The sequence below is a fragment of the Simochromis diagramma genome, unplaced genomic scaffold, assembly GCF_900408965.1.
Source record: "Simochromis diagramma unplaced genomic scaffold, fSimDia1.1 OVJJ01000050.1, whole genome shotgun sequence".
Taxonomy (NCBI): Eukaryota; Metazoa; Chordata; class Actinopteri; order Cichliformes; family Cichlidae; genus Simochromis; species Simochromis diagramma.
The window spans coordinates 686,749-712,220 of record NW_024387188.1 but is presented as its reverse complement, the minus strand read 5'-3'; the positions used below and the strand labels follow the sequence as shown (position 1 = coordinate 712,220).

Sequence of the window (25,472 nt, the reverse complement as noted above, 5' to 3'; positions counted from 1 at the left end):
GAATTATGCAGCTTGCCACTCGTGGTGATACAGTCCCACATGTATCCAAAGTTGTTTAATAATGCTGCTTCAGAAAACCACCCAGACACACAAGTGTGTGAATGAGAGTGAACTGCTCCACTTTTTTAATCTCCTTGTTGATGCAATTTCACTAAAATTAATTAGAAGAACTTAAGTTGTAAGTGAGAATTTAAAGAAAAAAGACATTTCAATTCTATGAGGAATAGCAGCTTGAGCCTTATACAGCACATGCCAGTCTCTTTCCTTGACATTTTTTACATTGTGTTTGTTTTGGGGGAGTTTTATTTTTGACTTTTCATTTTCTCATTTTACTCTCAACGCTTCCCTCTGCAGGCAATTCACATGTGCAGTGAACTGTGAAGGAAACAATTTGTATCCTCATTCTCAAATACATCCATGCCCATTTACACACGCAAGCATACATGCATCTGTAAAGACAAAAAGTCATTATTATGCATGAGCAGGCAGCATCATGCCCGCAGGGATGTCATTACCATGCATTTAAAAGCTGCTTGTCAGGGCAGGATTGAGATCCGTCATGGTGGCCAATGTGGAAGATGTGAAGTCGCTTTACTTTTTAAAGCAGAAGCTCTGATTTTTCTTTTTCTTTTTTGTTTTTTTTTTTGTTCGCAACTGATGTCCATCTGAAATGATCAAGTATTCTACGCACGTTTGTTATTGCTGTATTTCTTTACTCCCATTTGCATTCATGATATATTACTAAACCAAACTGAAGCTCAAACCGCTGGGATCTACAAGAGTAAATGAGCACAGACATTCATTAATCAGCTATTCAAAAAATGCATGCACAAACATAGGTCGATAATCTATATTGTGCAGCCTGGTTTGATGATGAAAGGTTAATGTCTTTATCTGGCGTTATAGCTGATTTCTAATTGATAGAAAATGCAGGAAATCTATCTATCTATCTATCTATCTATCTATCGATATCTATCTATCAATCTATCGATCTATCTATCTATCTATCTATCTATCGATATCTATCTATCAATCTATCGATCGATCGATATCTATCGGTCGATCGATCGATTGAATTATATAATTAGTTTAATTGTACAGTCAGTATTATGAAAATAGAAAGGGAAGACAAATTTATCTCATCAGTCAGACACAAGCCCCTGGAGAGCAGACTAGGAGAAAAGGGGAAAGAGAAACAAAAGGGAGGTGTGTGTGTGTGTGTGTGTGTGTGTGTGTGTGTGTGTGTGTGTGTGGGTGGGGGGTATCGTTTCATGAAATGGTTTCATGTTATCGTTTCATGAAAAACGCTGCTTTTAATCTACATCTCAGATGCCGTACTCCAAGTATTCTGTATCATGAGTAATTTTTGAAGTAGGAAAAAAACATGTCGGCTAGTGCCAACATTTGGCCCAGGGTCTGTAACTTATGTCTGTTTGGCATAAGCGCCAAAGAGGGTTGTGATTAGAAACAGATTTACAAAACAAAGCATGGCTCATGCTAAGGTTTATACTTATCACTTTAGTACATTTAATTACCGATATGACAACATTCAGCTTTTTACAAATCATTCTAACAGGGTAGTCCTGTGCGCTTCGACGCAGCAGATGGCGGTATACGCCAATCGGTTTGTTTACAAAAACACACGAAGAAGAAAGAGAAGCGGAAGAGACGTGGCACATAAACAGAAGGAGGAAGGAAACAGTTTTACTGATGACAACCTCTGGAGCCGCCTTCCATGTGAATTCAGCAAGGAAGCGTAAATGACAGGCGTACCACATCACCTAAAGCGAAAGCGACTCGATTAATGTCTGTCTGATAGGTAACGTCAGTAATTATTGTCTATATTTGAACTTCGTCAACTCAAACAGCTAGCTAGTTTAGCTCGCTAACGCTGCTTTACCCGGTAACTTCCAGTTGAGCTAGCAGCTAGCCGCTGTTAGCTCAGTTAAATGTTAGAATTAAGCTGTGGCCGGGTGTTACAGCTGTCAAGACGTGTTAGTTGATATTTAAAAAGACGTAGATGCTGAGCAGCTGGGTTTCCGAATTACTTATGGGAAGTTCCCACGTCCAAACACTGCGTGCAACTATTACAGATAAAGAAATGAAAAGTAGTGACAGTAAATACAATGAGTAGCATCTGTTGCCGTGTTTGAGTGGTATATTGCTCATATATAAATTGTGGCACGTTGGCAGAAGAACCCCAACCTTTAAACTGCGTTATAATATCCAAAGAGTGTTAGGTTTGTTTGGGACAGTTCATTTGCTGACTGTGATATGACAGCAGGATGACATCAGCGAAGTAGTTATGAAGACCACCCATGCTTCAACCTTTGTACTTACTATCACCTAGCTAGGGCAAAACACTCAGCAAACGTCACTTATATTTAATAGAATTCTAAATTCAGAAAAGCTGAAGTCAAGTTTACTTCAGCCCCTGCAATACTAACATCGTTTGTAACTCTGTATGGAACTATGTATGAAGTACTGTAACATATCAAGATAAGATCTGTTCTTTGGAGAAATATGTAAAGAATGTGTGTTAGGCGAAAGCAGCACATGAAATACCCGTTATATATATATATATATATATATATATATGCATATGCACACCGTTATAAAAACATAAATGTTGTCTGTTTTCAAAGCCACATACTGGCTTCATGGTGTGGTGGTTTACATTTGCCTGACCAGCAAAAGATCCACAGTTTGATCCCTGGAGGAAACAAAGATTCTTTGGGGAATATATTTGGTTTAAACCAAATATATGTGTTTCTCTTTGTGAATAAGAGACCAGACAAAGCTAGCTCTTTATAAATTAAATTTGTATTAAAACCATTAAATATTTTTCATGCCAGATGTTGAATAGGTTTATTTTCTTGAGCACAACATAAGTTAAAACCCGACTTATTACTTTTTTTTTATTCAGGAGGATTTCTACACTCAATGTCAGGAATTTTGTCAAACATTTCCTGTCAGGAAAACATCAACAAATAAAGTTCTGTCATTTTTTGTCTCTAAGCTGTATTTAAAGTGCAGCTGACCTCAGGATAACTAGATTAAATGTGAGCCTTTAAAAGTCTCATGTTTTACAGGCATGCTTCATGTTTGTAGCTTCTGCTCATAGTAAAATGGAGTATAGCCTTGAAGTTACAAAATGACAACTGTGATCCTCAGTCTGAGCTCATGCTTTTTTAGGAGTCCAACACAAACTACTTGTTTGTCCTCAGCAGATTGCAGGTGGCCATGGGTCTCTGCAAGTGTCCAAAGAGAAAAGTGACCAATTTATTCTGCTTCGAACACCGTGTGAACGTGTGCGAGCATTGCCTTGTCTCCAACCACAACAAGGTTAGTGGGTGAACGCATGGTGTCGCACATATTTGTGCAAAACTTGTAGCATCACAGTAACCTTTTTTGTTATTAACATTTTCTCCTTCAGTGTATTGTGCAATCATATTTGCAATGGCTCCAGGACAGTGATTACAACCCCAACTGTACTCTGTGCAATAATCCGCTCGCTGCACAGGACACTGTCAGACTGATCTGCTATGGTGAGATTCAAGTTTCTTTTCCTTCTTTTCCAGCAGTTGATTGTAAGCAGAACAGCAAAGATTAATGGAATATTAAAAAAAAAAAAAAAAAAATTGTGCTCATAGCTTAAATAAATACGATTCTGATCCTATCTCTGCAAAGTGAAACTTTATTTTTCCCTCACAGATGTGTTTCACTGGGCATGTCTTAATAACCTGGCATCTCGACTGCCCCTCCATACGGCCCCAGCAGGATACCAGTGTCCCACCTGCCAGGGTCCAGTTTTCCCCCCTACCAACATGGCCAGCCCAGTTGCTGATGTGCTGAAAGAACAGTTGTCATCTGTTAACTGGGCTAGAGCTGGTTTGGGGCTGCCACTGGTAAGTCGTTGTTGTGTAATCTCCCTTTCGTCGTTGTATCCTGAAAACCAATAAAGTAAAAAAGCATACACAGCCATTCTTAGCATTTTCTGGCTGTATTTAAATATCAAGTTTACACGTCTGATGCCCTGAGATAATGAAGCGAGTGATGTTTGACTATCTCAGATTGAGGAGCCTGTCCAGGTCCTTGATGAGACTGCATCTAATGATGTCACAGATTATGCAGACTGGTCAACATTTGATTGTAAGCCTTACTCCGTTTCCTTCTCCGTTCTATTTGAAGTGTTTTCATTTGTAATAAAAGTAGCAAACATCAGATCAGATCATCTGTCTCTCTTTTTTTTTTGTGTGTGTTTCTACAGCACAAGAACAAAGCAACATGTACCCCAGCCATTCTTACACCAGCAGCGCACCATCTAATTACATCTCACCTCCACAACAGGGAGACATTGGAGGTCCTCATAAGAATGGGGATCCAAACATGCAGGAGCACTCTATGATCAACTTTACTACTGGCACCGCCGGTGACACTATCACAATACACACAGGTACAGTGCTCAGAAAGCCCTCCCAATCTGCTCCCACTCTCTGCTGAGACCTTCCACCCTTTTTTGCCAAACAAAGCTAAACTTTTCATAAGCATTCTCATAAATACCAAAATGCATTCAGGGTATGAAACATAAGTCCTTTTACCACCATCTGACTTTTATACCCAACCTCTTCAACCCCAAGTTTCCCCAAGTGCTGTCCTAAAATGTCTTTGTACAGACAATGATTAAGATTCTAGTGGTGACAGTCCACGATGCTGTGGAGCAGTGCGTCAACCTTGATGCCTAAATTGGGCCAAGAAATTGAAATTTACAAAATTGGGCCAAGATGCCTGTCCGTTATTTCTCCCCCATTCGTCTCTGTGCTGCGTCCTCAGGGACAGCCATGATAGCAGCTGGAGGACGTGTCATAAATTTCTCCTGTCAAAACTCGATCCATCCATTTTCTTCCAGCTGTCCAATTCAGGGTTGCAGGGGGGGAGCTGAAGCCTGTGTCAGTTGTCAGGGTGAAATGAGCAGGTACACCTTGAACAGGTCACTAGTCCATGGCAGCGCTAAAGTAGAGAGACAGCCAACTATTCATACTCGCATTCCCACCTACAGACAGTTTAGAATCACCAGTGTACCTGGAGAGAACCTGCACATTCCACATAAAAAGATCTTAGCTGGCTAATCGGTTTGAGCCCAGAACCTTATTGAACTCAGTAGCTCAAAATATAATATGAAAGCAGTTTTCCTTTCTTGATGAGACGTGATCCTTTTCTTTCCTCCAGCGTCATCACCGAGAAAGGTATATGACACACGGGACGGTGGTCACAGCTCTGTGACACAGATAGACTTTGATGACGACAAGTATCGGCGGCGACCAGCGTTAAGTTGGTTTGCTCAAATACTCAAGTTAGTATTATATGACAGCATTTTGGGACAGAGACTTCTTTATTTGCTGTGACAGAAAATAATATGGGAATGTTCTTGTGATCTTTCCAGGAACCGCACTGGTGGAAAGCGGAGCTCTCTTTCCTGGAAACAGCGCGTCTTCATGCTTCTGCTGGTCGGAGTTCTGGGATTCTTTACGTTGATAATCATCATGGCTAAACTTGGACGCGCGTCGGCTGGCTCAGACCCAAATTTAGATCCTCTTCTTAACCCCAACATCCGTGTGGGGAAAAACTAATGACATGCAGTGACCCCTTCTTTTTCTCATGCGTTACACAACGTATGCCTGTGTAGAAAAAGAGCTGAAACTGGACTATTATAGGGTTAGCTCACCAGAGGGTGCTGTTTACCCACTGGGAAGAGGCTGTACTTTATAGTGGAGGCAATCCCTGATTTCTCTCTGTTACACAGGGCCGTGGACCTGGGGACGTGACCAAGGCTTGGCGTCTTTTGGCAAAGGATTTGGTAACTGTTGCTTTGATAAAGAGGGGCAGTATTTGTATAATATTTGTCACTGATCTCTATAATATGATTTTCTCTTTTTTGTTTTTCTTTTTCCTCAAGTTTACTAGAAACTAAACACTGTTGATGTTGAAAGAACATCTTAAGCTGGCAGAAATGCCAGAATGTAACAAAAAAAGCCACCTTTACCCAGATGTAAACAGATTCCAGTTACAGGTTTGTTTTTGAGGGTCGTGAATCTCTCATTGAGAAAATGTTGCCCTCATAACTGGAGTTGTACCCCACACATAATACACAACTATTTATAAGTGTCTGCATTACTCCTGAAAACTGAATGCTTTGCTTTTAGATTTTCCATACATACCGTGTGTACATTTTTTCCTGATGTTTTTTTGACTGGCCATTAAATAGAAATGCTCCAGAAAGGCAGTATTTTTTTTTTTTTTTTTTATGGTGATGTATTCTTCTGCTGTGCGCAACAAAAATTATGCGTGAGCTATGTTTGAAATGCCACTTGTATAGCCTCAGCGGGGATGTTATATTGCACTTTATAGTGTCGTATATCAAACATATTTATTATCTTATTGCCCAGTTTTAATGAACCTCCTGCTGACTGCTGGCGATGCAGACCAGTGATTTTAAGAGTAAATAAGATCCCACATAAATGACAACATTTCTGAATGATTTCTCCAGCCTTCAAAGAGCAGGAAGAAAGGAAAAAACAACTGCAGGCAGACAGCAGCCTGCAGGAGTGCGTCTTCTCTTCTACAGTAGCTCACTTTGACAAAACACTACATATAGAGTACATCTGTTCTAATAAATGGTGACTTTGAAAGGTTTTGGAGTTTGTATCTTATTTCAGTAGGTTTTCACGTTTTTCAATCAGGATATATTTAAAATCATACTTTTTTTTTTTTCTTTTCTTTTTTTTAATTCTTCCACAGGGAGTATGCATGGGCTTTAAAATTATGTTTTGAAGGAGCTGCATGCTCGGACTTGATACATTAGGAAAAAAATGCAGGCAGGCCTACATGGTGTAGACAAAGCCTGATGAATACACGGTGCTAAACCATGTGACTGCAAGCAACTCTAACTCAACTCCCCCTGCTGGTTTAACTTTGCTCTTAAAGATCAGAGTCTGGCCTCTGAACAGACTTCCAGTTCCCCTGTTTTAAAATTTATTATTATTAATTAAATACTTTATGCAGGGTTTTCCTGAATAGTTGTGTACATATGACAGTAGTCAGTGCTCAAAAGCATAATAGTTACAATTTGGGGCTTAAAGATCCAGAATCATATTAACTAAACCTTTTAGTCTCATCTCGTCACACACTCACTGGCCACTTTGTTAGGAACACATTGCTAATACTATGTTCCTCTGGTTTTGTGATATTTGGCCCATATTTACTTCATAGATCAGCAACAATGCAGCCATTAGGACATGGGGACACTGTGGTCATAAAGGACACTGACATGTCAGCAACAATACTCATGCAGGCTGTGACCTTTAAACAATCCATCACCCTGAACTGTTGATACAAGGCAGGATGGATCCATGCTTTCATTTTTCAAAATTCTCACCCTACCATGTAAATGTTGCAGAAGACATTAGAATAGGCAATGTTTTTATTATTGCTGTTATTATGTTTTTCCACTCTTCTATTATCTGATTTTGGTGAACTTGTGCAAATTGTAGCTTCAGTTTCTTCTTCTTAGCGGAAAGAAGTGTCACCTGATGTGGTCTTCTGTAGCCCATCTGCTACAAGGTTCAATGTGCTCTCCATTCAGAGATGCTGTTCTGCATACTTTGTAATGCATGGTTATCTGAGTTACTGTTGCCTTCCTATCAACTTAAAGCAGTCTGGGCATTTTGTTCTGGCAACAACATTGAGAGCTGCCACTCACTGGATATTCTCCCTTTTTTCCAGAACATCCTCTGTAAACCCCGGAGACGGCTGGGTGGGGAAATGCCAATGTGGAAATGAATAACAATGAAATATTCATGTGAAAATGGCAATAGGATGCAGGAGCTTCAATTAACAGACCACAAATGGCCATTTATTAGAAACATACAAACATACAAAGAAATTATATGACCGCAAAAGTCATTGAATTCCTTGTATGGCAACAACTCCCGTGACTGGAGGCAACCACCAGCTGCAGTCCTAGAAGCAAACAAGGAATTAAAAATCTACACTAAATACAGCCGCTAGAATTACTAAACAAGTCAGTTCTGTGAATGGCGTCTAAAACAATCCTTAAATAAAAGGCAGCCAGTGCTCTGCTCATTTTCTGCCTACAATTAAAAGTAACGTATGAATTAATAAATACAAAACACACCAATACAGAAACAGTAAAGCTTTACAATTATTAAAACTACTCATAAAATATCTGTCCTTTCATTTTATCTGGCAAAAGTATTAGTCAGATCTGGAAGTCAGGCAGGAAGCAGGCCCTACAGCTGGCAGCAATCACCTGTGTCACTCACTTGTGATTGGCTCTTCCCTTGCTTGGTGTTCCTAAGCTACACTCAGACCAGCACACCTGGCACCAGGAACTGTACCACATTTAAAGTCTCTTTATTACTTCTGTTTGTTTATTATTAAAATGGTCTGAGATTCAGGAAGTGACCTTAAGGCATGCTTTGGATTGTTCATGTGATGTACCAAGTGAACCTGCATCACATGATAGGGCAAGATACCCATTCAACAGTCATATTTTCCCTGCATAAAAAGTTTACTTAAAAGCTATAATAATTAAATGTATTTGAAAAAGGACAGTCACAGTCTTTTAGCGTGGAGAGTACAGCATTCATTTCTGCCTGCAGTGACTTATTGCGTGATGTAACTTTGCCACATCCTGATTTATTGAGTCCTGTGCAGATATTAGTGTTATAAATATCCACCAATGCGCATGAGCATTATCTGACTCTCCCAGCTTTCCATTGTGCATGCTATTGATTTTCTGTGGTTCTGAGCCACGGTTACATTGATGAGGGGAGACCTGCCAGCAGTTATCAACATGCACATGTTGCAAAAATTACAAAGCGGATCACAGCTCTGTGGTATACACCAGAATATTTTGATTGTATTCTCCGTCATGTTACTCGATACATGAAAATTTTCTTTGGTGGTTTAACATAACCGCTTGACTGCTTTGTGAAGTCTAATGGTTTTTGTCACTCTATCGGAGTTCAATGTATTTCTCAGTAACTCTGAGTTATTAGATTGTCCATTGCACTGACATAATAGGGACATCCTGATCAATACGTCCACACTTTCTTGTTAACACGCTGCACACTTTTCCTGCACTTCGCTGCACTCCTGATGCCAATCGTAGGCAGTAAAAATGTCTTTGTAATGAACTCTCACATCTGGAGTGAGTTTTATAGGCTAGCTTGGCCTTTTTAACAGAAGAATTTTCATTTCCCCATCTCTAACACATTAACAGACAAAAAAGAGCATTTTGTGAAATGTATGATACAAGAAGATAACATCTGATACCCACCCACCACCATGCCTTGCAGTCATACAGACTCGCTTCAAAAACAGTTTACCTCACATTTTGTTCCCTTTGCTGTTCCTATTTTTGATGAGCCCAGCTGTACGTGCCCCTGTGCACACTGAGCAATGAATGCTGGAAGCCATTGTGTTTTTTTGGCTGGCATAGCAGCTCACATCAGTGACATTAAGGCTTCATTCTATCGCTGTGTCTTCAGGCCATTTCCAAAATAAAGATAGATTCTTGTGATTTTTGAGATTTCTTTGGTGATATATTGAGACAGGAAGACAAAGTTCAAATAATGCAGCGCTGCTTCGATGTCTTGCAGCTTCAGCAGAACAAAACTAGTACAAAAATCCAGAAATATTTTTTAAAAAATGAAAGTGAATGAAAACTGCATTGGTGTTTCAGGGTTTTTTTTTAATGTACACTGCAGAAATGTGTACATGTGGCTTGTATTGATTTTGGAGTTATACTGTACATGCACAGACCAATACATTCCTCATTCAGCTGGTTATTTTTAAATTCAAAAGGTGTCATACAGAGTATTCAATAGAGTTTAATAGAGTTCAAAGTAGCTGCTCGCGGCAGCTTTCCTTTCTGTCATTGGACGGTGCAGGAGTATAAATTGAAATGGGAGTGTGTGTGCTTCACATGTGCCTCCCAGTTCAATTAGAAGGCTCATCACACAAGGGAAGCTTCTGTGAACGTCAGGGCCCGTGGAAGACTGTGAGTACAGCTCTTGTCTCTATGGCAGCTTAGTTAGTCACAAAAAAGCAGCTGAAACAGTTTTTCATCCTCTCGAAACCTGTTGGTTTTTATTACATGTGAGAAATGACACTGATGTCAATGCTGTAATTTTAAGTTTAAATTAAGTTTAAGTAAGTTTATGTTATTTGTTTTCATTCTGGATCTAGATTGCAGTAATCTAGAATAGATCTATGAATTTGTAATCACTGAATGTATATTATAACAGGCATTCTCAGATTTTATAGATGCAAATATGAAGTATTGCTGTGTTCCTGTTATTATGCACACTTTGAATATGATAGAAAAATAAGCAAGACTGAAAGCACAAACCTCCACTAAGGCAGCTCACTCTCTTGGGGTCAACTTCAAAGACAGGCAGATGTGAAATGTAAACGTGAGGTCGGAGGTCAAATGTGACATGACATTTGGATACAAACTGTAATGTAAGAATCCCCATCATATACCAGTTTCATTTCCTATATTCTGCCAACGAAAACAAAGGCAACAGAATTTTAAGCATAGTTTAAGAGAAAGTTTTATCAAAGTTTTACCTTATTTGGCCTTGAAGAAGTCAGAGGTCCAAAGTAATGTGATATTTAGAATCCTCATATATCATTCACTACATACCAATACCTTATCAGTACAAACAATGACAATAAGAAATATAGTTTAAATAGATCATTATTATCACATTGAAGCAAAGGTTAGAGGTTAAATGTGACATAATATTTTAAATCTTTCTATGGTACAATAAACACCACAATTTTGTTTCTAAGTTATAAGGTTTTTAGTCGATTCTTGACTAATAAATCATTACATTGACCTTGAAGAATTGGTGGATGTAAGCCAAATTTTAATGGACTGCTGACATATCCTACTCTACACCCCTACAATGTTTTATCACAATTCATTGAAAAACCTTTCACATTTATATTAGCAGAGGTAATAATGTGATCAAAGCAGAGGGATTTATATTGTAAAATTGTAAATAAAGCAAATATTTTCTTAGGAACTGAGTTTGTGCAAGTTTCTGAGGACTCCTGATTGCATTGCCAGCTGATGGAAAAAAATTCAGACCTGTACATCCTCATCAGAACACCAGGGAGATCATAAGTCACAAGGCAGAAATGTGTGATCATCAAGAAAAAGAGCACAAGCACAGAAGACCAGCCGGCTCCAAAGGTCCACATGTGAAGCACCACCATCAAAATCAAGGCCATCAGCGTCACAATAATAAACAAAGGTCGGATGGCAACGATAGTCATGAGTAAGTCCATCCTTTTTCTAACTGTATGTTAACAATAATTATTTAAGCATTTCATATAGATTTTGTTTTTATTTTTACAAAATTAATCACACATTAATTAGACCTCACATTAATCATGTGAGGTCTTTTCCATTATCAGTGATGAGAAGTAACCTTTTCACCAATCACGTCATATGCTATCAGAATAGAATTTTTGTTTCTTCTTAAAATTGTCTTGGGGGAATGAATCTCTGGGGTTGGTTGGTAGTTAGGCTAACCAAGTATCAGAATTAATTTACTGTAGACACTGTGCCCTTTAACACCCATGTTTTCTTTTTGAAATAGCACTCATTCTACAGCAGAGGAGAGCATTTTGAGTGATCATCATACCAACCGTCAACATCAGTCCGAATCTCACCATTACCACCACAAGCAAAACCATCGTCATGTTTCTCTTTCACAAACTTCCTCAAGTTCCTCAAGCCATTCTTCTTCATCCTCTTCATCTTCATCGACATCCTCATCTTCCTCTTTGTCCTCCTCCTCTTCTTCTTCCTCCTCCCCTTCCTCTTTCTCTTCCTCTTCTACAACATCTTCCTCTTCTTCTAGTCTGTCTTCTGAGAACAGCGGCAGAAGTGACACTTCAGATAGCAATCCTTTCAGGAAGCCACAGCATTCACAATCCTGGACCGATATCTCTGGAAAACACAAGTACTTTGATGAAGGAGATGATATGGCTCCTTTGATAAATAAACCAGCTAATCTAAATGAGCTGCCCAACAAACAGAAACAAGAGAAAAGCAAGTCCTCTCGTTGTGGCCCCAAAAAGGGAACCTCAAAAAGCCCTAAGAAAATTGCAAGAAGCTTTGAAAATGATGGAAGTTTCCGCAAGGCCAAATCAATGGAGGCTCTCACCACACCCAAAGACAAAGGACATGGAAATGAGGATGAAAATGAATCGGAGAAGAGGAAAAATGAAGCCAGGAAGAATTTAATGAAAGAAAAAATGAAGTTCTCTGCTTTTCTTAATGAGATTACTCGGCAGGTGCTCAGCCCAATGAGGCTAACCACTCTTGGCGTGACAGATGCGCAACGACCCTGCAGTCCAGGGCAGGCCTCTCTTAGATCCAGGAAGGCGGACAGCAGGACTGACAAACCTAGACAGCAAAGAAGCCGGCCCACCAGTGCAGACTCAATTAGCTCCAGCAAATATTCACACTCTTCGCAGTTGTCTCAGTCTAAATCTTTCCACGGTGAAAGTCGCTATTTTGAAGAGTCACCCCATCACATGCATCATAGGCCAAAAAGCTGCACAGAATTCAGCTGTTTTAGAAGACGTCACTCATGGTCTCAATCTCCTGAGCGTCACTCCCATTCTTTTAAGCACTACCATAACCACCACAAAGGAGACCATGAGACTTCTAGTCACCATCACCATCATCATTACCATGGAAATAGCCCAAGTCCTCACCATCATCACAGAAAGGACCACAGTCCTGTTTATCCCCATGGAGATTCACATAGCCATACCTACCACAACAAAGATCACCACTCTGCATCACATCACCATTACCGTGGGCAACATCGACATAGAGAACCCTATAGCCCATCCCATCATCATAGTAATGCACACCATCACCACCATGGCAAGCACTACGGTCATGTTCATCACCATCACCATCATCATGTAGACCACAATAGCCAAGGCCATCACCAAGGAGACCATGATAGTCCAGACCATCACCATCATCACAAAGACCACCATAGTCCAGACCATCACCATCATCACAGAGACCACCATAGTCCAGACCATCAACATCATCACAGAGACCACCATAGTCCAGACCATCCACATCATCACCAAGAAGACCATAGCCAAGGTCACCACCATCACCATGGAGACAACCATAGTCCAGACCATCACCATCATCACAAAGACAACCATAGTCCAGACCATCACCATCATCACAGAGACCACCATAGTCCAGACCATCAACATCATCACAGAGACCACCATAGTCCAGACCATCACCATCATCACCAAGAAGACCATAGCCAAGGTCACCACCATCACCATGGAGACAACCATAGTCCAGACCATCACCATCATCACAAAGACAACCATAGTCCAGACCATCACCATCATCACAGAGACCACCATAGTCCAGACCATCAACATCACCACAGAGACCACCATAGTCCAGACCATCCACATCATCACAGAGACCACCATAGTCCAGACCATCACCATCATCACCAAGAAGACCATAGCCAAGGTCACCACCATCACCATGGAGACAACCATAGTCCAGACCATCACCATCATCACAAAGACCACCATAGTCCAGACCATCACCATCATCATGGGGACCATCACAAGCCAGACCATCACCATCATCACGGAGATCACCATAGCCAAGACCATCACCATCACCATGGGGGCCACCACAGACCAAACCATCACCATCACCATGGGGACCACAATAGCCCAGAACACCAACATCATCATGGGGACCACCACAGTCCAGTGCATCAGCATCATGGAGACCACCGCAATCTGGGGCATCCCCATCATCATCATCATGGAGACCGCCACAGTCAAGATCATCATCACCATCATCATAGAGACCACCACTTTTCAGACCATCATCGTCATCATGGAGACCATCACAGTCCAGAGCATCACTATCGTCACCGTGACCATCATATTTTGAACATTCACCATCAACATGACCACCACAGTCTAGATCATCATCATGATGATGTTGATAGTTCAGGCCATCATCACCATGAAGATCAACATAGGGAATCTCATCACCATCAGCATCATGGAGACCAGCACAATCCAGGCCATTGCATACAACATGGAGACCACTACAGATCAGGTCATCACCACCATGAATCACATCCCAACCAGCACCACTCAAGAAACAATGATCTTGACCATGATGACCACCACACTCATTTGAAGGGGCATTCTGCTGGCAGTCCACCGGCACACAGGAAGACGGAGCCTCTTTCCATTAAACCAGAGTCTTCCATGACAACAACAAGCAACCCCAGCAGCCACGAAGAGGAACGAACAAGTTTCATTGGCCCATCATTACAACAAGTATGGCATTATTATACTCACTGAAAATGTTTTCTATTATGATGTGCATACATACAAGTAACTACCAGGATCACATGGCTGCCTGTGTTTTATGTTTTTTATTATCTGGTTATGTAATGATGTTCATCTAATTTCCGTTCATATTGATTTGGGCAACAGCTTACACGTCATGGCAGACAATAGATCTGCAAATGACGTTCACGTGTTAAAGAACAATAGATTAGTTACAGAACAATAGATTAGCTACTAAATACAAACTAATAGCAATCAATTTGACATCCTAGACTAATTATAACTAACTATTCTGTGTTCATCTTTCATTTCATTTCATTTTTCACTTTAGGCCTTTAACAGAGTACCCGTTGAACGCTTTTTTAAAAAACATTAATTTATGTATTTATTACTTCAATGCAGGAGAAGAAAGAGGAGCTGGGTAGAATCATGTAAGTGTAATGTTATTCGTTTGGGTGTTTGGGTATTTGGATATGTAACATAGAAAATATGGAACTGTTCATTTAAAAAGAAAAACAACGATTTAAAAATAAATGGCTCAAAGCTTGACAACTCTTGCTTTTTGTCTGTCTGTATTATAGGATAATACAGGAACAAAATGAAGGTCTGCACCACAGTTTGCTGAAGACAGCTGTAAGGATGGAGTGTTTGGGAGAGGAATTCATGAGTAGCCAAAAGCTGTTGGAGGCAGAACTTCAGAGGACACGCACAGAGCTCAGCAACCTCACGGAGAGGTTTAAGAGGTGAAGAATGCCTTTTCCAGAGACTAACTGCAAATAGTGATAACTGTTATAATGTTTGCTGAGTAAGTCTGTCTCTGCCTTATTTCAGACTACATGATAACTGCTCGTCCACACAGCAGACTAATAATGTTCTGGAGCAAAAGCTTCACTCAGTGGTGAGAAAGCAAGCATGGCTGTACATCTGATGTAAGACATCCATTACTATAAACATATATGTGAGCTATTACATCTTGTTCCCCCATTTTCCTTCTGTTTCAGACTCAAAATATGGAAGAAGAACGACAAAGGTTGAACTGTCGTATTTCAGAGCTGACACAGCAGCTTGGTAATGTGAAATTTGCCAACTCTGGCGAAGTGTTCAGTGTAAGCTCTTTGGTATTCTTTCATTTCTAGGTCTGGAAAATATTAGTAACATTTAATTCTGGCATTCCTTGCAAATATCAAAGTAGCGGTTGCTAAGGTTGCAGAAAAAAAATCTGATTGTTTAGATCAGTGTGGAAAATATCTCTAGGTGCTGCAAGTGAGCTGCAGTAATAAAATAAATTCATTTTGAAATTACTTTCTAGTCACATACAGTTAGATATTTATATAAATGTATTTCATTATATAAAAAATAAATTTAAACTGGTAACAAGGGGGTGGGGGGTTAGTTTGTGATATTAATAATTACTCTCACCTAAATGTACCACTCTGGTATTGAAGTTTGTGTCCCAGAGGCAAGTGGGTCACACACTGGCCTAAACACTTGTGTCTGAGTAGGATTAGCAATTTATAACCAACAGCCTGTGTAGTTTATGTTTTTTGAATACAGTTTTCAAATGCATCACTCTTTCTTGTATTTTGATTAGAGTGAGATTTATGATTCGGTAGCCCTGGAATTCTTGATTTTTAAGCAGGCCCGCAGCACTCTTGATATCAGGAATGGCTTATTGCTCAGGTGGCAGGGCGTCTCAGCCACTAACCAGAAGGTTGGTGGTTCGATTCCAGGCTGCTCCATTCTGCATGCCAAATATCCTTGGGCAAGATACTAACCCCATGTTGCTCTCCGATATATCCATCTGAGTGTTAGATACTTAGCACTTAAGCTTAGAAGTGCTGGTGTGATTGGGTGAATGGATTAGCTGTATAAAGAGCTTTGAGTGCTCGGACAGAGTAGAAAAGTGCTAGATATAAGAACCAGTCCATTTACCGTTTATGGAAAAATACCTAAATTCCCACTGAATTCAATACCCCAATAATAATTTGATATTCTAGTTGTAAGTTTGTTAAATAGATGACAAACCACATGATTTATGGTGTTTCTAGCTTGTGATTGACACAATGCATATGTATGTGGAGTGTCGTTGGTTTCTCAGTCGGATCCATTCATCCCTTGTGATTTCTGATGTCTGTGAAGATGATATTGACCAATATGTCAAATTTGAGGTTTCAGAGTCCACATGACATGCAGGCTATATTAGTCTTTTCATACAGTATGAAGTATAAATATGTTTTTCCTATGTCTTAAATAGTTTAGAGGACAGTGTAGCACTCGGCATTAGTATAATTTTGTTCATACAAAACCTTTGTTTTTCTTTCAATCATATTTCGTATTTATTATTTCCAAATTCCATTGAACTGATCAGTTTCTCTTCTCATTTCAGGTGACTTCTGCAATACACAAAAACAACCATCATTTTCAGTCAGATGATACCATTAATCAGGTGGTTCTCCCAATCGCTCCCCCTCCAGTTCAGTTTATGGACAACGATAATTATGGAAAGGTTAAAGCTGCTGGGCAGGAGCAACCTCTAGGGTCAGTCCCAGAGGAGGAGGAATCTGACTGGTCTGAAGTGGGAGAAGAGACCCCACGGCTTATACTGACAGGATCAAACAGGGGTCAGACCTGGAGACACCGGGAAGCAGACCTGGACAGAGACAGCGAGTCAGGAAGTGAGGAAATTCCCAGACGACACTCTCCACGCCCACTGCAAATACCTCATCTTCAGTTCACCTCCCACAGTGACAATTTACCTGCACCACAAACTAGTTCTCGCCCTTCTGGCATGAAGAATCTTTCTGATGACATTACAGGTGAGGGAAGTTACAGGTCCTCTAGTCCAAATCATGGATCTGCCATTCTTATCCGGTCAGCAAGCCTGGAGGAAATTCCTCTGGCATGCCATCACATGCAAAAAGAGCTGAGAGGCACAGAGGCCATGATGGACCTCCGCCATCGAGGGAATGAAGCTACTGAGGATTTAGATAATGAGATCATTCATCATTGGAACACAAGCAACCACAGGGTTATTCGGAGGCCAATAGATAGCAGTATGTCAGAGGCAGAAAGCAGCTTGGCCAGCCTGCAGTCAGCCGAGCGGATGCTAAACCACTTCATATGTGATTCTTACACTACAGAGGGAAGAGAGCAGGACAGGGCTGAAGTACATGGCTGGATAGGAGGGATTCCAGATGAGGTGCTGAAAGGAGAGCGAACAAAGCTGTGACAGTAACATGACTGCACTAAAATCCTAATTTAATGTAGCTGTAGTAGCAAGTTTAATGAATAAGCTCGTTTTAGTGGTTTATGGATTCAGCCACATTAATTTGATGTTTGATGTAATTTAATTTCTGAATTTGAAAAGTAGATTTTATGGATTTACTTTGATAAACTTTCCTACTGTCCAATTGGTGTATTCAATAAAAGCGATGAGTTTCTAGCTTTAAATTATTATAGCTGGCATTTGCTGAAAGTGATTGTTGGTTGATGAATACTATATTATACTATACTATATACTATATATTTTCCACTACTTGGAAAATCCTGTACAGCTTAGATAAACTGATTAATTCATTGTAAAATGTAAATGTGTATTTTTGTTGCATAGATACAAATAGAATGGTCAGCCAAAACCACTGACAGGTGGGCCTCCAAGGCTCCACCACAGAGCCCACATGAGCCAAAGGTTCCACTGCTGAAACAACAAAATAGCCACAGTTCATACTCTGACAGGTCAAATGTGGTTTTGTGGCTAAAGGAGGACATACACAATGTTAGGCAGGTGGTTTTAATGTTGTGGCTGATTAGTGCAGTTCCTTTTCTTTTTTCATCATTGCAGAATTTTAAAAAGTCATCATATAAGTTATACTTATTTACATAGCTAGCTACTGTTAGATACTCTTGAATGCTATAAACAACATCAAGCACAATTTAAAACAGTTAAAAAGATCATATTGAACCTGATTTCCTTTCAGTTTATAGTAAAATTTAATTATGATAGGCTTGCCTTACATGCTACTGATAATATATATATACTTATAAATATGGTATTGCTATAGCTTTTAAAATGTGAAAATTATCTTGTGTTTGCTGTTTTCCTCATATTACAATATCCTGCCAAAATAAAAGCTTTCAAATGAACAGATTTTACAGTTGTGTCTCTGTCCATGTCACATCTAACTGAAATGAAAAAAACAAACCCAAAACAAAACAGTGAGACACAGTTTCAGCTGTGAATAGAATAGAATAGAATTCAACTTTAGTGTCATTGTACATGTCACAAGTACAAGGCAACGGAATGCAGTTTGCATCCATCCAGAAAGTGCTTTAGCAATAATATAGATATATTACAGAATATAGATCTATTATAGGTATGTTACAATGTACACAGTATTAAGGTATATTATGAATATACTATAACTATAAGCATGTACAGGCTATAGCTGTAGTAATAATAATAATGGATTGGATTTATATAGCGCTTTTCATGGACCAGTACGGTAGTTATTGGTAGAGCAGAGCAAAGTAAAAAAAAAAAAAAAGAAGTAAAAATTCAATACTAGCATGACAGCGTGGATACTTTGTTTTTATTATCTAAGTGATGTAATCCACTGAATTGAGTTAAAAAATTATTTTTTGGAAATGAAAAAAATCTATAGATACACCTTAAACATGAAAAACGTCTGAAACTTATAGCATTGCTGTCACATCTATTTTATTTATGGCCTACATCACATTTTAAAGAAAAGCACGTTTACATTCCAGGTCTCCAAAAATTCCAGTTTCAAAATACAAGAAAAGCTGAAAGGTGTGTTTTGTTGCACTGACTAATAATTGTGGAAAGCAAAAATGTCAATACTTACCCTGTATTTACTTGTTCCTGGATTGATACCAAAATTAGTACAACAGTAGTGATACACTTTCAGATGCCTTTTGTGAACTGTAATAAATCATCATCTCACTGTATACATGTTCTGATTAAGAAGGTGGAGACAAATATTCATTGTAGATTTGTTTGCTTACATATAAGAGGAGTTCTGCAAAGTCAGAGCAAATGAAAGAGGCCATATTGACCAGAAATATTAATGGAAAATTGGTACCAGTATGGATGAGGAGGTGAGAATGTTTGCCACCTTGGGACCATGCTACTTGGATTCAGAGTATTAGTCAGGCAGTAATGAGAGTTGGCTACTCTTCCCCTCATATATTACTACACAGAGTTGAGAGCCAGTGACTCTGGGTCCAATAGAGGACTTTGACTGTTTCTCAACCTGTAGACTTCTACATAATGGCAAATTGAAAATGGAAATAAATATTTAGACCTATTTGTCTAAATATTTTTTTAAATCTCATGTAATTTTCTTGTATTTGTAATTTTTTCCAGTAGATGTGTCCCAAGTGTCTGCATTACACAGATAATGACTTGTGTATTAATAATACCTCCCTGTCAATTTCAATTTGGCTTGTCATCCATGTCCCTCTGTATGAGTGACAGATGCTGAGCAGACAATGGCCTGGATCCACAAACCAGTTTAATAGGATAGGTAGGTATTAGTGGTAAGACGCCCCCCTGCATCCAGGTTTACCAAATCCAGTGTGCCAAATCCACTGTGTGGCACATTGGACGGTACACAGTGGTTGCTGGAGATAACTGGACTTTTTTTCAGAATCTTTTAGGAAAAAATAAGGTAAAATTTGACCCACCAACATCAGTTTAATTGAAGATGCACCACTTGTGATGTAAAGCTCTAAAACTCAGAAGTTTCCAGGGACTTTCTGCTAACCTCTCTACTTCTTAGTTTGGTTGTTTGTTTCTCACAAAACTACTGTTTTGTGTCTGAACTGTCCTCACACTGTTTATGCAGGTGTGTTTCAGTTCTGCCGTCTTCATCTTTAAGCCTTTGGAGTCCTCCCTCTCATCTCTTCTCCTCTCTCACAGCCAGAGCACAGCATCGTCCCCCGCGGCCTCGTCGCTCTCCTTCCCCTACCCCCCAGTGAGACCTGGTAAGATTCCCCCGCTGCAACCATGGTGGTGATGAAGATGAAGTTCCCCTTTCAGAAAAGGGTGAAGCTAGCCCAGGGACTGTGGATCCTGTCATGGTGTGCCACAGTTGCTGGGGCCACGACCTTCACCCTGGGGTGCATCCTCAAGACGGAGCTCCGCAGGAGGGCAGAGGTACTTAAAATTTGACCTCCTAGAGTGAATACTTTCTTATACTTTTTGAATTTACCCATTTTTGTCGTGTAGGATGCCTGAAAATTACTACTGGGTAACTACTATTTGCATGAAATGTAGTATTAAGAGTATGCATAGTTACTGTAACTGTGTGTAATGGGAAGAAAGTCATTAAAATTATTGTTGTCTGCAATGACAACTATTACAAATAATGTCAAATAATAAACCACTAAGTGCTAATATTTCTAATCTCACATCAAATTGTGCATTAAATATCAGGGACGATATATTTAATTGCCTGAAGAATCTGATTATACGCTATAATACCAGGTGTGAATATTCCTGAGTACACTCAACAAATGCCTTCTGTGTTGGGTTTTAACTGTAGACACTAGATTTTCAGGGAAAATGCAAAAGGAAAAAGTCTTAGAGGATAAATGAAATCTCCGTGCTAATCGGCAATCAACACACCTGTGACCCACTTTGGATCCTGACTCATCATTTCATAAATTAGGCTCCGTCAGTCTTAATTACCCTAATCCCTACTGCTACTTAAAGCTGTCACCATAGCTTTGTATGATCAGTTTTATTATAACACACGCTTGGAATGATTGAAAAACGCAAAGAAAATATTATCTTATTATGTAGATTACATTAAAGGTTTAATCCCATCATCAGAGAACGTTTGACTGAACACAAGACTTTGTTGTGTTTTCAAAATTAAACTATTTTTTTAAATTTCCATTTTACCAAAATGAATCTCTGCAGATGTTAGTATGCTTGACATATAGCTTCAGGAAATGTGTTCTACAAACATGTTCCATTGGAATCACATTGGTTTACCAAAGACAAACCAAAGACAAATAGTGCAGCATTCAGTAGAACCTCACTACCATATTTAAAAGGGAAGTGGCTGCAATTTCATGCAGTTGCGGTGTTTGTGTCTGTTCTGTGTGGTAGAAGTGGATAACAAACTGAGTTCTGAGTTACTAAATGTACGACAGGTATCCTTGAACGATACGTTTAAGCCCCAGCTGCTTGTGGCTCATACATTCTGGTCTAGTTCTTCATTATGACATTTAGCATCTGACAGTAATGACAGTAATGACAGCACATTTACAAATTGACGTCTCTTCATAAATAAAGGTGGAATCCTTTTAAGCCTTCTAAGCCTCATCAACGCATGTTGTGATGTCAAAAATGTTAACTTTCATTTCAGGACTGTACTCTCCGCATTAGTGTCTATATATTCAAAATAGTAGGCATTGGAGAAGAACAGTCTGACTTATTAGAGGAGAAAAATTGGTTAAAAAGTTTACATATACATGCAATTATGTTTATGGCTGTGAACATAAGCTCTCTGGACATTTTATTAGACATTCACCTGACACAACTGCTTTTTGCTTTTAAGAACTGACTTAATTATTCATAGCAAAGTTTCAACATGGTGCTGGAAACATTCCTTAGAGAGCTTGGTCCATATTGACATGATAGCATCACACAGTTATTGCAGATTTTTTTGGCTGCACATCCATGACTTGAATTTTGGTGTTGCATCACTCCCAAAGGTGCCAGATTAAGATTTGGTGGCTGTGGAGACTGTTTGTGGACAGTGAACATTATCATGTTCAAGAAACCAGTTTGGGATTATCTAAGCTTTGTGACATGGTGTGTTGTCCTGTACAAGGCCACAGCCGTCAGAAGATGGGTACACTGTGATTATAAAGGGATGGACATGGTCAGGAGCATGTAAGCTTTGGGGTTTAAACCATGCTCAGTTGGTACTGAGGGGCCCAAAGTGTGCCAAGAAAATATCCCCACATCATTACAATCCCAAAACAACAAAGTAAATCATTGATACAAGGCAGAAAATGAGACTCACCCGACCAACATTTTTCTAGTCTTCTAGTGTTCAATTTTGCAGAGGCCATGCAAATTGTAGCCGCAATTTCCTGTTCTTAGCTGACAGGAGGGGTACCTGATGTGGTCTTCTGCTGCTGTAGCCCATTGCTTAAATGTGTTGTGCACTCAGAGATGCTCTTCTGCATACCCTGTTTGTAACGAGTGTTCTTTTTTCAGTTACCATTCCTTACCTATCGGATTGAGGTAGTCAGGCCTTTCTACTTAAACCTTTAGTATCACAGAGACATTTTCAGTGTGAGCTGAAGCTCACTGGCTACAAGCAATCTTCAGTCATGGTTGTGTAGAACACCCCCCCAGTATATCAGCAGTTTCTGAAATACTCAGACCAGGCACCAACAGCCAAGTCACTTAAGTCACCTTTCTTCTGATGCTCAATTTGAACTTGAGCAAGTCATCTTGACCATGTCTACATGCCTAAATGAACTGAGTTGTTGCCATGTGACTGGTTACTTAGGTATTTTTGTTAACAAGTAGTTGAACAGGTGTACCTCACAAAGTGGCTGGTGAGTGCGATTTTCATAGAATTTCATACTTCACTAATTTTGTTTATTTGTTCTGCATAATTATTGAAATAAATCTGAATGGTTTAATATTCCACACATTGCTGTGTGACTCACTTTCAGGTAATGGATAACCAAGACATTCATATTGTGCCGAACACCCTCATGATTGTTGGTCTCGCCTCCTTGGGCATCAACTACTTTGCATCAAAGATCTGTCAGGATGCCCTGGACGCTGGGCGATTCCCTCGCTGGAAGAACTTCTTGAAGCCCTACTTTGCCGTCTCTTGCTTCTTCACCGTGCTCATGCTGCTAGCTGTCATCATGAGCTACGCAATGAAGGGCAGTCTGGAGTCTTCTCTAAAGGCTGGCCTGAGGAATGGCATCCGCTTCTACAAGGATACAGACACACCAGGCCGCTGCTTCCAGAAGCAGAACATCGATCGTCTGCAGATGGAGTTTCAGTGTTGTGGGAACAATGACTTCAGGGATTGGTTTGAGGTCCAGTGGATCAGCAACCGCTACCTTGATTTCAGCTCTAAGGAAGTGAAAGAGTAAGGGGCTGGAGGGTAGTGGGTTTCACATTTGTGCATATTCTTAAAAAATGAAAGAGTTTGGATTGAAAAAGTGTGACTAAAGAAAACAATCATGTGGTAACAGTGTTAGTAATCCCTCATTTGTTTCTATAGCCGCATCAAGAGCAACGTGGATGGCCGTTACTTGGTAGACGGAGTCCCGTTCAGTTGCTGTAACCCCAGTTCTCCACGGCCGTGCATGCAGTATCAGCTTACCAACAATTCAGCTCACTATAACTATGATTACCAAACCGAGGAGCTCAACATCTACCTCCGGGGGTGCAGAGAGGCTCTGGTCAACTACTACATGGGGCTGATGAACACAATTGGGGCTGGAGTTCTGTCAATCTTCCTCTTACAGGTAAGCTTGATTTCAGGCAGAGATTGTGGTGCCACAGTGACCTTGTAATTTATAAAATGTGAGACATACAACACTGGGTTTTAAAGATCTTACCCTTGTCTAACTTGCTCCCCAATCGCTCTCACTTTTGCAGGGCTCTGTGCTGGTGAGTTTGCGCCTCCTGCAGACCGCCATGGAGGCAGTGGCAGGAAAGGAAAACACTGAAATCGAGACAGAAGGGTACTTGCTAGAGAAGGGAGTGAAAGAAACCATCATGGAGTATGTCGACCCTGTGCTGAAGTTCCTCTTGCTCAAAAACCAGGTCGAAGAAGGGAGTGCTGCAGCCACAACAACTCCCACCTAAACCACATTTTACATCAAACATCACGTGTAAATAACTTGTACAAGACGGCATCTAAGGAATGATTTCAATTTTTAAAAAAGAACACAAATAACAAATTTCTGTGAATTTCACAAATTTAGGGATAGTGTTTTTGTTTTTTTTATTGTCAGATGACCATCCACCCATCTACTCTAATTCCCAGTCAAATTCTATCTTGGTGTCTTTATTGCCAGTAAATGTACCCATAGCAGCTATGATTAATCCAGTTTTCAGACACTTGTACTCCTTAAAATGAATAAGATGCTTAAAATAATGAGAACTTTTTTTATTGTCTATCACTTTTATTTTGCCTGTTATTCACTGCACAAGATTAACAAATCCTTGATTGTTTGTTTACAGTCCTACAAATATATGCAATTACCAATATTGCTTTTGAAAGTGGTTTGGATTATAATTACACACTCACAAGACTTGTTTGTCTCAAACGCAATAAAGCAGTCACCCATCAATCAGAGGATAAACATTAATCGAAGAGCAAGTGTACAAAAATTATATATTTTGTGGAAGATGTAAAGCTGACTGTAGAGAGACATGAGGCACAATGCTCTGCTGCGCAACAGGATTATGACAATAATATATAAAAGATGACTTATTAAAGTTTGAGGTTACTAAATGTCTCATGGAGTGGAGTTGTTTTCTTATTTTCTTTGTGATGTAAATACAGCACGCAGAGACATTAAAATACTTCACTTGTCACCTTCCATGACAGTGGCTGTGAGATAGCACTTTCTCCTCACCTCTCTTCTCTCACTCAGTGAAAGGAATCAGATTACAAAGGCTGATTAATCGTTGTCAGTAATGCAGTGAAAGCCATCGAGTGTGTCCTCTGTTCTGACACCTTAGCTGCCAAATCCCATTAGTTAATACCCAGCCTGCTGCCTTTGCAGTTAGACGCCTGCGTCAGGTGGCTGGCAGATGAACGGTGCACCATATGAAGGCTTTGTCTCCTTATACAAATTTGAAAAGGTGAAAAATAATAATACTGAGGCTGGTAAAAGGGAAGACTGGTAAAGCTGAGAGATAATCATTCAAACACAAAGTTATATAGGCATGCCAATATGTAATGTAATGCATTTCC

General features: G+C 39.8%; 3 protein-coding genes across 6 annotated transcripts; all 3 read left to right on the top strand.

Moving 5' to 3' along the window:
• Positions 1–1,666: 1,666 nt before the first annotated feature.
• On the top strand, positions 1,667–6,692 carry zfpl1 (zinc finger protein-like 1). Of its 3 annotated transcripts, none has more exons than XM_040049852.1 (8): positions 1,667–1,819; positions 3,228–3,345; positions 3,437–3,548; positions 3,715–3,908; positions 4,074–4,152; positions 4,271–4,456; positions 5,230–5,353; positions 5,444–6,692. In XM_040049852.1, exons 2-8 carry the CDS (start codon positions 3,244–3,246, stop codon positions 5,628–5,630), a joined length of 984 nt encoding a protein of 327 aa, XP_039905786.1. In that variant the 5' UTR covers positions 1,667–1,819; positions 3,228–3,243; the 3' UTR covers positions 5,631–6,692. The 3 variants fall into 3 exon arrangements, with proteins under 3 accessions (XP_039905786.1, XP_039905787.1, XP_039905785.1); XM_040049853.1 differs by having other exon boundaries at positions 3,196–3,345; XM_040049851.1 differs by having other exon boundaries at positions 1,668–1,819; positions 3,231–3,345.
• An 8,073-nt stretch (positions 6,693–14,765) lies between these two features.
• si:dkey-273o13.3 lies at positions 14,766–17,893 on the top strand. Its single transcript, XM_040049850.1, has 4 exons — positions 14,766–15,218; positions 15,307–15,373; positions 15,477–15,581; positions 16,862–17,893. The coding sequence occupies exons 1-4, from the start codon at positions 15,115–15,117 to the stop codon at positions 17,702–17,704; spliced, it is 1,119 nt and encodes a 372-aa protein (XP_039905784.1). The 5' UTR covers positions 14,766–15,114; the 3' UTR covers positions 17,705–17,893.
• A 2,169-nt stretch (positions 17,894–20,062) lies between these two features.
• On the top strand, positions 20,063–25,007 carry rom1a (retinal outer segment membrane protein 1a). Of its 2 annotated transcripts, none has more exons than XM_040049833.1 (5): positions 20,063–20,165; positions 20,417–20,653; positions 23,200–23,630; positions 23,766–24,012; positions 24,146–25,007. In XM_040049833.1, exons 2-5 carry the CDS (start codon positions 20,504–20,506, stop codon positions 24,353–24,355), a joined length of 1,038 nt encoding a protein of 345 aa, XP_039905767.1. In that variant the 5' UTR covers positions 20,063–20,165; positions 20,417–20,503; the 3' UTR covers positions 24,356–25,007. The 2 variants fall into 2 exon arrangements, with proteins under 2 accessions (XP_039905767.1, XP_039905769.1); XM_040049835.1 differs by lacking the exon at positions 20,063–20,165 and adding an exon at positions 20,207–20,342.
• Positions 25,008–25,472: the final 465 nt, after the last annotated feature.